The sequence below is a fragment of the Pleurodeles waltl genome, chromosome 5 (genome assembly GCF_031143425.1).
Source record: "Pleurodeles waltl isolate 20211129_DDA chromosome 5, aPleWal1.hap1.20221129, whole genome shotgun sequence".
Taxonomy (NCBI): domain Eukaryota; kingdom Metazoa; phylum Chordata; class Amphibia; order Caudata; family Salamandridae; genus Pleurodeles; species Pleurodeles waltl.
Genome location: NC_090444.1, coordinates 1,125,948,746 through 1,125,960,792, shown reverse-complemented (window position 1 = coordinate 1,125,960,792; position 12,047 = coordinate 1,125,948,746). Strand labels below are relative to the sequence as shown.

Here is a 12,047-nt window from a genome sequence, read left to right as displayed (position 1 = left end):
ATGGAGTTAGTTTTGCATCGAAATTGCGTCAAAAAAAACGACGCAATTCCGGCGCAAACGGAGTATAAATATGCCCCTTAATCCTTTCACATAGGACTTCTTCAGGGCTGTAATGCTACATATATAACACACATTCAATAAGACACATGGCAATACAAAAGGTACACAAATGCACTATTGCATAAAAAGACAATGGACCGCAATATTATAATATATACATTAATTTGTACACTACTTTTAGTGGGAAAGAAACAGCAAGGGACTGTTGCAATTATACTAAAAAGAGACTGATATACAATTATTAAAACTACATACAAAAAATACATATATATAATATACATATAAAAACACCCACATACATGGACAAATATACATATTACTATTACATCTTTAAAAAAAACTCACAAAGAACATCTATACAAAAAAGTGTATATGTATAAAAAATATTTAAAAATATATATGAAAAACCCTCACCATAATCATTCTAAGTGTTATCATTTACACCCAACCTTAGTGTGGCACATTTCAGTCGCCAATGATAATTTAAAACCAATTATCCAAACCTTACAATTATATAATTGTATTTGGGTTGCCAAATGCACCCTGGAAGTGTGAGCGGGTCAATGAATCCTATCCAGGGTAATTGCATGGCATAACTGGTTTTCCTGCAGATAGCTATCCTTACCTTAGGCCGCTCTCAGACTGGGTGCATCCTCTATTTTCCCATAACTGCTTTTTGTGTGGTGACACAGCTTCCTGCAGTTTCCTCAGGGGTAACCTTGCCGACTCAGTGTAGTGGGGTGTGTCATTATCTATGGTAGTTTTTGCTTTGGCCTCCACAGGTGGGACAGTCTGAGACACCAGGACAGGGACAGGTTGTAAGTCTGATGGTACCTTTGGGGATGTATGTCTGGCTTTGTCCTTAGCTGCCTGATCCACCAGCGTAGTACCCCGGGACATGAAATCCTGTCCGTTTGTGTGCACTGCACATTTCACAACTGCCACTGTCTGTGTTAGTGCAAGTGCCTCTTCTAGGGCTTCTAAGAGTTCTAAATACATCGCAGGACTACCATTTGATTTCAGGAACCCTTGCCTACTCCATCTCATGATACTGATGTGTACAGTGGTTGTTACGTTTGCTGAGAATATTGTATCTATTTCTCAGGTTCCTGACTTAAGGGCCGCTATTAATGCTGTTAGCTCAGCTGCCTGTACTGAATAGTGTATGAGCAGAGGTGATTGTTCTATTACCTGTAGTGTATCCAAGGAGCTGTGTCTCTGAGCCCTGACTACCGCTGCTTCTGTGTGTCTCATCCCTGTTTCTTGGTCGATTGCAGAGGAACCATCCACAAAATAGACAGTGCTGTCTGGTATAGTTTCCTCGATGGCTTGACTACATTCATTGAGAGTACATGTCGCACAGTTGTGTTCTTCCTCTTCCAGGTTTAATACTGGGTGGGTGAAGAATGTTGCAGGATTGACCATATGACACTTCACAACCTTCAAGGAGGGTAGTGACAGTATCACCTTATATCATGACAACCTCTGAGTGGTCAAAGCGGTCTTGGCTTTCTGGATTTTAGAAAACACTGCATGTTATGCATAGAGCGTCATTTGTGCCACCAAATTATGGGGGTACTCTTCTATACTGCAAATGCTGCAGTGGCCAGGGCCTGTTCACATGGATGTTGCCCCTTCATGACCAAGCTTAGCAGTACACTGAAGTACATGATTGGTTTGTGTCCTAGTGGGTACTTCTGTGTGAGGACGGCTGTCATCACCTGACCAATGCAGTGGCAGAATAGGTAGAACTCCTTGGCGTAATCTGGAGTTCCCAGGACAGGAGTATTTTCTATCTCATCCTTTAGTTTTTAAAAAGTTTCCCTCATCTTTGGTGTCCAAATTATGTTATCTTCCCTATCTCTTGCCTGTTTGATAGCCATCAACAATAGGGCTATTAGAGTGCTATAATCAAATATGTGCAGTCTCACATAATTGCTGGGGCCCAGAAACTTCAGCATTGCTCTGACCATTTCTGGCTCTGACATTTTGCTGAATGGATACTGCTCTTTCAGATGTTATACATCTACCAGATGGTGACAGTAATTGCCATAAATACTGGACTTCTTCCTTGCATAATAGAATTTTCCCCTTCTCCACTTTGTATCCTCTCTGGGCAAAAGTGGTCAGAAGAGATAGAGTGCCTCTTCTACACTGTTGCTTCGTAGGACTACAAACATGTCATTAACATATTGCTGTCACATTGAAAATTTCACAGATCATTTTTTATTGCTTTGTTACTTCATTGAACACACTGCGGAGCTGCGACATCCTTGGGGCAAAACAAGAGTACATATACTGGGTCCTGCGACATCAGAATGCTGTCAGATAGTGACTATCTGGAGGGAGAGAAATGCTGCAAAAGGCATTCTTAAGTTTGATAACTAAAAAGTACCTGGCAACCTGCAGGATGTTTGTGAGGATGATGAAAGGGTCTAGGACAATTGGGTATTTGGGTAATAACACAATATTGTTCAACGGGTGCAGGTCTTGAACCATGTACCAAATTTTGCCCTTGCTTTCTTAACCAGGTATATGGGGGAGTTACAAGGTGACACTCCATAGTAAATTATTCCTTGTTCCAGTAACGCCTGTATGGTGGGGGTGATGCCCTCTTTTGCCTCCTTGGACAAGTGGTATTGTTCTATTCTGGGTAAGATGGCACCTTCCTTCAATGTAATCAGAAATGATGTGGCAGTGCGGATGAAGCCGACATTGTGAGGGCCCTTAGTTCAGGATGTCTGGCACTTGCAACAGATCAGATTCTTCAACTGAGTCCAAAGCTTTGCTTGGTGTGAATGTTCTGATTTCTAACACATTTCTTACTGGTCTGTCATCCTGGAAAAGTATAATCCTTTTCTTGGGGCTATCATCAAATAGCTCATCGTCCCATATCTTCCTAATCATCTTTCCTGGCTCAAGGAAGATGACACATGCCGACAAAGCACCATTATGTTCGCTGGCTGTCTAGGCGTCATAGGTGGATGCTAGTTCCAAGGCCTCTATCTGCAATATTATCTCTCCTTCTAATAATCCAGGATAAAGAACAATGCTCTTTGCTTTTCTCCGCTTGCGGAAAGGTATGGTCTAGATGCAGTACAAACTGTGCCTCTAATTGCCCTGAAAATTGTGGATCTCTAATCCTGGTTTGATGTCCAGGAGTCCTTGCCCTTTTTGCTTTTGATATTCATGGGGTCATCTTTGGGGTTACTTTAGGGGACTGTGAAGGGGCTTCAGTTTCAGGGTTTTCAAATCCTACTGTGGCTTCCTGCAGCTGCACTGATGGATAGTTGCTGGACATTGTGGGTGAGGTGCTTGTGTGTCATATTGAGGTGGGGGAACAGAAGGGGTACTTGAAGTCTCTTCCTGTGAGGAATCTTTTGAATTTTCACAAAATAAGTTCCATAACAATAAGGTTGCTTCTATTTTCTTTAATTTGACTCCTGCATATTTACTTTGAAGCTGCATGACAACATGCTCTCTTGCTTTATCATTGAATGTTCCTTATTTTGGTCAAGGATACTTATGCTTTGGGTGGTTTTAATTTAACCCACTCCTGGTTATGATTTGTAATTTCTTTCTGCCACTGGGGAATACCTTTTGCACTTCTTAAGTGAGACTCCATGTTCAGGTGTTTTTAATCTTTTGCCTTTTACCTTTTCTGCTACCATTTCCCCATAAGTTTAAAATGGACACACACAACCTTTCTGGTGGGAAATAATGTTGCCTATGTATTCTACTATACCGTTTTTAGAATAGGTTTTCAGTTTTTTAGTTCTATCAACCCAGTCTTATGGGGCACATTACAGTATTTTCCATTACTTGCAACGTATTCTAAGGAACAGTCTGCATATTTATACAATATCACACAATATCACACTCTGGCCCCACTTCATTCTACTGCACTCAGTCGCCTTCAGTCATTCAACAAACCAAAACTTCAATAGAAACAGCTCACTTGTGTAATCATTATGGCTTTGCTGATTCACAGAGAAAAAAAACACAAATTGCTTGCAAGTTGGATGCGTTACCCTTACGGCCTTACTGATTCACAAAGAAAAACACAAATTGCATGCAAGTCACTTGTGTTACCCTTATGGCCTCACTGATTCACAAAGAAAAACACAAATTACACGCAAGTTGCTTGCATTATCCTTACGTCCTTACTGATTCACAAAGAAAAAACACAAATCACATGTAAGTCGCATGTGTTACCCTTACAGCCTTACTGATTCACAAAGAAAAAAAACACAATTTGCACGCAAGTTGCATACGTAACCCTTACGGCCTTACTGATTCACAAAGAAAGAAACACATCAATCACACTCAAGTTGCATGCGCTTACATTACAGTTACTTCTGCGTTTAGTATTGCCAAGAAGTGCCCTTATTTAAAAGAAGTTTGGTGGATCGCTTTGTCCTCACCTTTAGGGGACAGCGGTCCTCAGATTCTTCCCAACCTCCTGTGCACAGGCAGAACTTCAATTAACTCATCTTCTGCTCACCTCATCAAGTTTGTGTGCACTGGTCTCTCTGCAGCGAGGGGCAGGAGGTCTTCCGGTGCCTGCTGTCAGGTGGGGGAGCAAAGGAACCTCCTAGGGTGGCTCGTCAACTGTCACAGGGTGAACAAATACATTGTCTTGACACAGAAATGACTATGCAGACTGTTCTTAGTAGTTTTAGAGACAGTATTTATTAACTGTTGAGGCAGGACTGCCTCTATGTTTTTTCTCAAAATCCTGTTCACAGACAGTCTCTTACATACAAATCAGTACAACAATTTATTACACATGATTAACAATTGATAACTTGCAAGTTTAGAGATTAGCATGAAAAACACTCAACACCATGTGACCCCATAACTCTGAAATCCTAGGTTAAGCCATTACTTGGTCTTTATTATACCTTCAACAAAGGTTTATGACCGAGCATTCTTTGACCTATGAATGTGTACATGGTCTTTTGTGAATGTCATTTATTTGAAGTGTGTGCTGACAGCATTTTGGGTCTGAGACTCCAGAGCGTTTGGAATTTGGTTTCTTTCCTGCAACCATTGTAAATCACCCACCTGTGTGCTTTGGGCTAATTCAATTATGTGCCCAGTATCTAATCAGTCTGCGATCTGTTTGAAGGCATGGAGAGTGCACGGGGTACTGGTATGCTAATGTCGTAAATACCTGCAGGTTGGTCAGACGTGTTGCCCTTTAATAGATGACCCTTGTGTTTCTTATTCCGCTACATCCTTGAGTGAACCTTTCACCTTGCTCCTGTCAGTGTGAGGGTTTGGCCTAAACTGTTTTTGATTGTGAACAGTGGTGTCGCCTCTATTGATGCCTAATGTTGCGCAATGTTTTAACATTTTGTATTCGCAGTAATGCTTTGTGTTTAACATTTCCTACAACAATTTGACTGATAATGTGTCCTTTTTCATGTGTGTAGCTTCCGGCTACTTTATCTACATGTGTGACCCATGCTGTTGTATTTGCTGTTTTGACTTGCACTTACATATTTGGCAGATAGGCATGTCACTTGGCTATACTATTGGTTTTCCCTGAGATACATGAAGGCCCGGTTCCTGTACACGAAGGCCCTCATTACGACCCTGGCGGTGGGTGATAAAGTGGCGATAATACCGCCAAAAGGCTGGTGGTAAGTTCCGCCAAATTATGACCATGTCGGTGATAACTCCAATAGACAGCAAATGTACCATGCCAACCTCCACGGCGGAAACAACAGCCACCACAGCGGTAGCCGCCAACAGCCAGACGGAAGACAAAGTACCGCCCACCATATTTTGACCCTGCAAACCGCCAACTTTTCCGGGGTGGTACCAACACAACAAAAGCCTGGCAGAAACAGAGCTCAGAGATGAAAGGACTCACCATTGGAGACACAGGGAAGAACCACGCTGCCATGGACCCAGAACTGCATGTTTTCCCAATGATCTTCTACGTTACGCTCCACCTAGAACACCAACGCCGAAGAAGACGACGACAGTGAGTACAGCCACCTAGCACACAATGGTAGGTGGGAGGAAAACGAGAGTGACACACACATGCACCACACACACCCAACACACACACACCATTCACACAACCAACTGCACACGAAAATCAGTGTGTCCCTGAAAAATGGCAGAATAATGCAAGGACAACAGGAATTGACTAAAGTGATTGTAATCAGATCAACATCAAAATTAACAATTCGATTTGTCAATGAAACAGATATGTACACATGTACAGAAAGGGACACTGCCCAGTCCAATGTTCAAAGGGCCCACATGGCCACAGTGCACAGTCTAAGGCCCAAGTCAAGTCCTGACCACATCTGGATAGTACACTGCAGGGGCATCAGTTTGCAAATAGGCAGGCTCCTCGGGGGGGCACCTCAGCCGGATGCGGGAACAAGTCTACTGATTCTGGAGGGGGTAAGATGCCCATTGCTTTGTCCTGGGGAGTGCAAGGCCACAGTGTCTGCAGTGGGTGTCTTTCCCACTGGTTCTGGAGGGGGCACAGCTGGTGCAGGTCTCTTCCCTTTCATCCCTGGTGGTGCTGGTTCCTTCACCTTCAGTTTTGTATGTCTGGTATCCTTACCAGCATGAGTAGGTGGTTGAGGTGCTGGGCTGTGTCCTTGGAACCCTGCCCATGGAGGATGAGGGAGTGGTTGTTGGAGGTGTATGTCTGCTGTATGTGGGAGCAGGTGCATGGGCTGTATGTGAGGTGGATAGCTGTTGGGTGTCTGAGTGCTTGCATTTGAGTCCTTTGGGGGGGACAGACATAGTGGGAGAGGACACAGTAGACGCGTGCATGGATGTTGTGGAGGTGTCTGCCAGTGTGGTGTGTGTTATGTACGGTAGGGTGATGCTGATAGTGGATGTAGATGTAGTACATGCATTTGTGAGTGTGGATATAACTTGGAGGGAGGAGGAGGAGGGGAGACAGTGGAGGCAGTGAATGTTGTTGTGTCTGCAACATTATGGTGTTTGTGTGAGTGCCTATGGGATGAAGTGTGGTGCTTGTATTGGCCTGTGCCACTCCTGTGTGTTGCCTTGTGTGCATGCTCGTCTGTCTGTGTGCTTGGGATGAGTTGTGGTTGAGGAGAATGGGACTGGGAAGTGGAAGTTGGAGGAGGGACAGTAGAAACAGGGACAATGGCTGCCATCAGAGAGGAGGCCAGAGCCTGACTCGATCTCTGTTGGGCTGACAAACCACCATGAATGCCCTCCAGGAATGCATTGTATTGCTGCATCTGGGATGCCAGCCCCTGGATGACATTCACAATGGTTGATGGAGATGGATCTCAGTAGGCCAATAGCCTCCTCACTCAGGGCAGCATGCCTCACTGGGGCAAGGCCTGAGGTGCCTGGGGCGAACGAGATGCCCACCCTCCTGGGTGAGTGGCACGGGCAACTCGCTGAGGGGCCACCAGGGGGCTCCCATCGGAGGAGGTATCAGTGTCTGTGTTGTCCCCTCCAGTCTCTGCTGTGGTGCTCCCTCCACCCTCCATCCCACTTGTTCCCTTGGCGTCGGTGGACTCTGTCTCCAGGATCCTGCGGGATGCAGCTCCCTCTGTCACCGGTTCCTCTGCTCCTCCGCCAGATGATGCTAATGCACACAAGGACAAAATGACAAAACAAGAAAGAGGGAGAGAGACAAAGGATACACTGGGTCAATGACTGCACCAATACCGCAGTTGGCATACACAGCACCCTCACACACATGGAGCAGGCCTACGCACTGTGCATTACACTACCAGTGAAATGGCTAGTCACCAAGGCATGAGGAGGAGCACATACTGCCAACTGCAGCACACCTGGGACCCTTGCAGCCGTGCCTAGAAGTGAATACTAACAAGCTAGGTTACCTGCATTTGACATGCAACCATTACCCTTCTGAGGACCTATGCTGCTATGTCTGGCCTGGCCTTAGGGGCACCCACTAACACACAACCACCACCCGGATATCACCCCACCAGCCATAAGTTGTAATGATACCCACTGTACTCACCCCCTTGTGGCTGCTGTGATTCCCTCAAGAGCCCATCCACCTCAGGGTATGCCACCGCCAGTATGCGGGCCATCAGGGGGGTCAGGGTCTGACGGGCACTCCTTCCTCATTGGGAGGCCATCCCCAGCTGGGCCTCTGCAGTCTTCCATGCCCAACATCTCCGGTCCTCCCACCATTTCCGACAGTGGGTGCTCTGCCTTCCATAGACCTCCAGGGTCTGCACGTCCTTGGTGATGGCACACCATAATCCCTTCTTTTGATGGGCACTGACCTGCAGAGGTAACACATACAGGAGAACTCCTTTAAACAAACAGTCCAGCCTGTTACACACATGGCTCACAATAACCGATCTCATCAACATTGCAACACACATAGGCCAGCTCACAACATGTACACGCCCAACAGACAATCCACCACCCCCACCCACCCTTACACGATGCCTTCACACACATCTCCATGCATTCATGCCACATGCATTGTGCCCACAGTGTACTCACCTGTTGGTCTGGAGGCCCATACAGCAGTCCGTACTGGGGTAGGACCCCATCCACCAGTCACTCCAACTCCTGAGAAGTGAAGGCTGGGGCCCTTTCCCCGGTCACTCGAGCCATGGTAGGCTTGAGACACAGGTCACAGCAGCACATGAGGTGTAGGTCCTCTCCTGTGGAAGGTCAGGAAACAAGTGAGGAATGATAGAGAAAATAACGGTCACATTCACGGCGGTGTACACCATTACCGCCGTTGTAGATCCCCATTGGCCACTGTACCTCATAGGGCCCAATATTATCCAATGAGGAATTGCACGCCGGTTCACGACTGCCTACTGCCACAGCGCACAACGTCAGCGGAATTACCTCACTTCCACCTGTCCCTCCACACAGGAGAGGTGGTCGCCATTTCAGGGGGGGTGAACAGGCCTATCGATAATTTCTGTGTCACAGGATAAATAGGCACATACTTTTAAATTACACTGTCCCAAAACATGATTGCACGATGTGGACTGCGGCTGTGGTACAGTTGTTCAAATTGTGACAGCCTACTCACTCTTGTGTCCCTTAGATTACTACAGCTGCAGATGAATAGAAGATGGTGCATACCCCCGTGTACAGACACCTGGTGGTCTTAGCTACACTGGAGGACAGGCACATAATACTCACCTATAGACTGGACAGGGCAACAATCACAGAGCTGTGTGCCTATTTAGAGCCTGACCTGATCTCAGCTACCCGTCATCCCACTGGGATCCCCTCTCTTGTGCAGGTTCTGTCAGTCCTCCATTTACTGCCAACTGGTTCTTTTCAAGTGACAGTGGGCTTGGCAGCAGGAATGTCACAGCCAATGTTCTCAATTGTGCTGGCAAGAGTCTTATCTGCCCTGGTAAAACACATGTGCAGCTACATTGCTTTCCCCCAGGTGGAAGATTTGGCCACTGTGAAGGCTGGATTTTATACAATGGTACATATCCCCGACATTACTGGGGTGATTGACGGTACACATATTGTATTTGTCCCCCCCACCGGCAGAATGAACAGGTGTTCAGGAATCATAAGAGTTTCCACTCCATGAATGTGCAGATGGTGTGCCTGGCAGACCAGTACATTTCCCACATCAATGCTAAGTATCCAGGGTCGGTGCATGATGCCTTTGTCCTGAGGAATAGCAGCATCCCAAATGTGATGTCCCAACTACAGAGGCACAGGGTGTGGCTTATAGGTGAGCCTTGGTCCCCACCCACTGTATGTTGGTGTCTGCCTCTGCTGTTAGCCAAATAGGATAGTGTGCAGCTAAATATTGTCCATCAATACTTGCAGGTAACTCTGGCTACCTAAACCTGTTGTGGCTGCTGACCCCTGTGAGGAGTGCCAGGGTAAGGGCTAAGGAACGTTATAATGAGGCACATGGGCTAACCAGAAGGATAATTGAGAGGACCTTCTGGCTCCTGAAGGCCAGGTGCAGGTGCCTCCACCTGACAGGTGGATCTCTGTGCTACTCATCCAAGAAGGTCTGCCAGATACTAGTGGAATGCTGCATGTTGCACAATCTGGCCCTCAGATTGCATGTACCTTTTCTGCAGGAGGAGGAGACTGGAGATGCCCCTGTGGCAGCAGTGGACCCTGAGGACAGTGAGGATGAGGAGGCAGAAGATGAGGATGTGGACAACAGAACATTTGTGATCTGTCAGTACTTCCACTGACACAGGTGAGACAGTGCAACTTCACATTTCTATGACTATTGTTGTATTCTGGGTGGCATTTGCATGCTCGCATTACCCACTTGTTTCCTCTACTTACTCTCACCTACGGATTACCATTTTCCAGATATTGGTGATAGGACAACAATGTCATGATGTGAATACAACAGCCAGCAACAGGTCATTCATTCTATGCTATCACTATGTACAGTTCATTTGCAATGGATGTAGCTGTTTCAATCAACACAAATTTGCAATACATGAAATACTAGTAGTCGAGTTTTATCCAAGGGTGTTTATTGTAGTGCTAAGAAATTGAGGGTAAAGTGCAATGGAATGGGGTGATGATGGAGGAAAGTCCAGGGTATTGTTCCAGTCTGTTTATAGAACAGGTGCAGTGTCCAAGGGGACATAGGAAGGTGAGCAATGGCAGCTCAAGGTGGACAATGTGACTGAGTGGGACACAAGGGGGACAATCAGGAGAGTCTCATTTCCTGGCGGTGATCTTGGCAAGTGTCTCAGGCTTCTGTCTGGGTCGCAGGGAATGTTTGTGGGGTGGTTCATCTTCTGAAGGGGGAGAGATGCTGGTGGCCTGTGGGTCCTGTGGTGGGGACTCCTGCCTACTAGCGGCAGCGGAAGTGGACGGCTGGTCCGTTCACTGGCTAGAGGTAGGGGCCCCTTGGTGTGACACTGCCTCCCTCATGATGTTGGCCATGCCTGCCGGCACCCCTGCTATGGAGATCAGGGTGGTGTTAATGGCCTGCAAGTCCTCCCTGATCCCCTGATACTGACCCTCCTGCAGCCACCTGTTCTCCAGCACGTTGTCAAGGATCTGGCCCATCGAGCCCTGGGAATGTTGGTAGGCTCCCAGGATCTCAGAGTGCCTCCTGGAGAGTCGTTTCCCTGCTCCTGTCCCTGTTGGCCTGTTCCCCTGTCCCCTGAATGGTGTGCCCATTGCCACTGACCCCAGGTCCCTGATTGTCTTAAGGGCGAGGTGTGGCCTGGTGTTCCTGTACAGGTGAGCACACTGCTGATTGACGTGTCCTGGGGACAGAGGTTTGGGTATGCTGGGTGGGTGCTGTGGTGTTGGTTCCTAATGGGGAAGGCTCTGTGGTGGTCTTTGAGTGGGCTTGGGTGACCTGCTGTACAGTGGTCCCTGATTGGCCAGTTAGGTCTTCCAGATCCAGAAGTCCAGAGTTACTGTCATCACTGGGGGCGTCTTCTGTTGGGGGACTGTAGGAAGGTAGCCTCTTTCTAGCCTCGTTACCCCCACTTTTGGCCTGTTTGTGAGTATATGTCAGGGTGTTTTTACTGTCTCACTGGGATCCTGCTAGCCAGGGCCCAGTGCTCATAGTGAAAACCCAAGGTTGTCAGTGTGTTTGATATGTGTCACTGGGATCCTGCTAGCCAGGACCCCAGTGCTCATATGTTTGTGGCCTATATGTGTTCCCTGTGTGGTGCCTAACTGTATCACTGAGGCTCTGCTAACCAGAACCTCAGTGTTTATGCTCTCTCTGCTTTTAAAATTGTCACTGCACCCTTATAATTCCCTTGTATATGGTACCTAGGTGCCCAGGGTATTAGGGTTCCAGGAGATCCCTATGGGCTGCAGCATTTCTTTTGCCACCCCTAGGGAGCTCAGACAATTCTTACACAGGACTGCCACTGCAGCCTGAGTGAAATAACGTCCACGTTAATTAACAGCCATTTTACACTGCTCATAAGTAACTTATAAGTCACCTATATGTCTAACCCTCACTTGGTGAAGGTTAGGTGCAAAGTAACTTAGGG

General features: G+C 46.9%; 1 protein-coding gene across 1 annotated transcript in view; it reads right to left on the bottom strand.

Moving 5' to 3' along the window:
• Window positions 1-1,161: 1,161 nt before the first annotated feature.
• LOC138297092 (cytadherence high molecular weight protein 2-like) overlaps window positions 1,162-12,047 on the bottom strand; it is a 112,390-nt gene continuing 101,504 nt past the window's right edge. Inside the window, exon 21 of the mRNA XM_069236595.1 lies at window positions 1,162-1,451. Coding sequence (XP_069092696.1) covers window positions 1,162-1,451 — 290 coding nt within the window. The remainder of the gene's footprint in view (window positions 1,452-12,047) is intronic.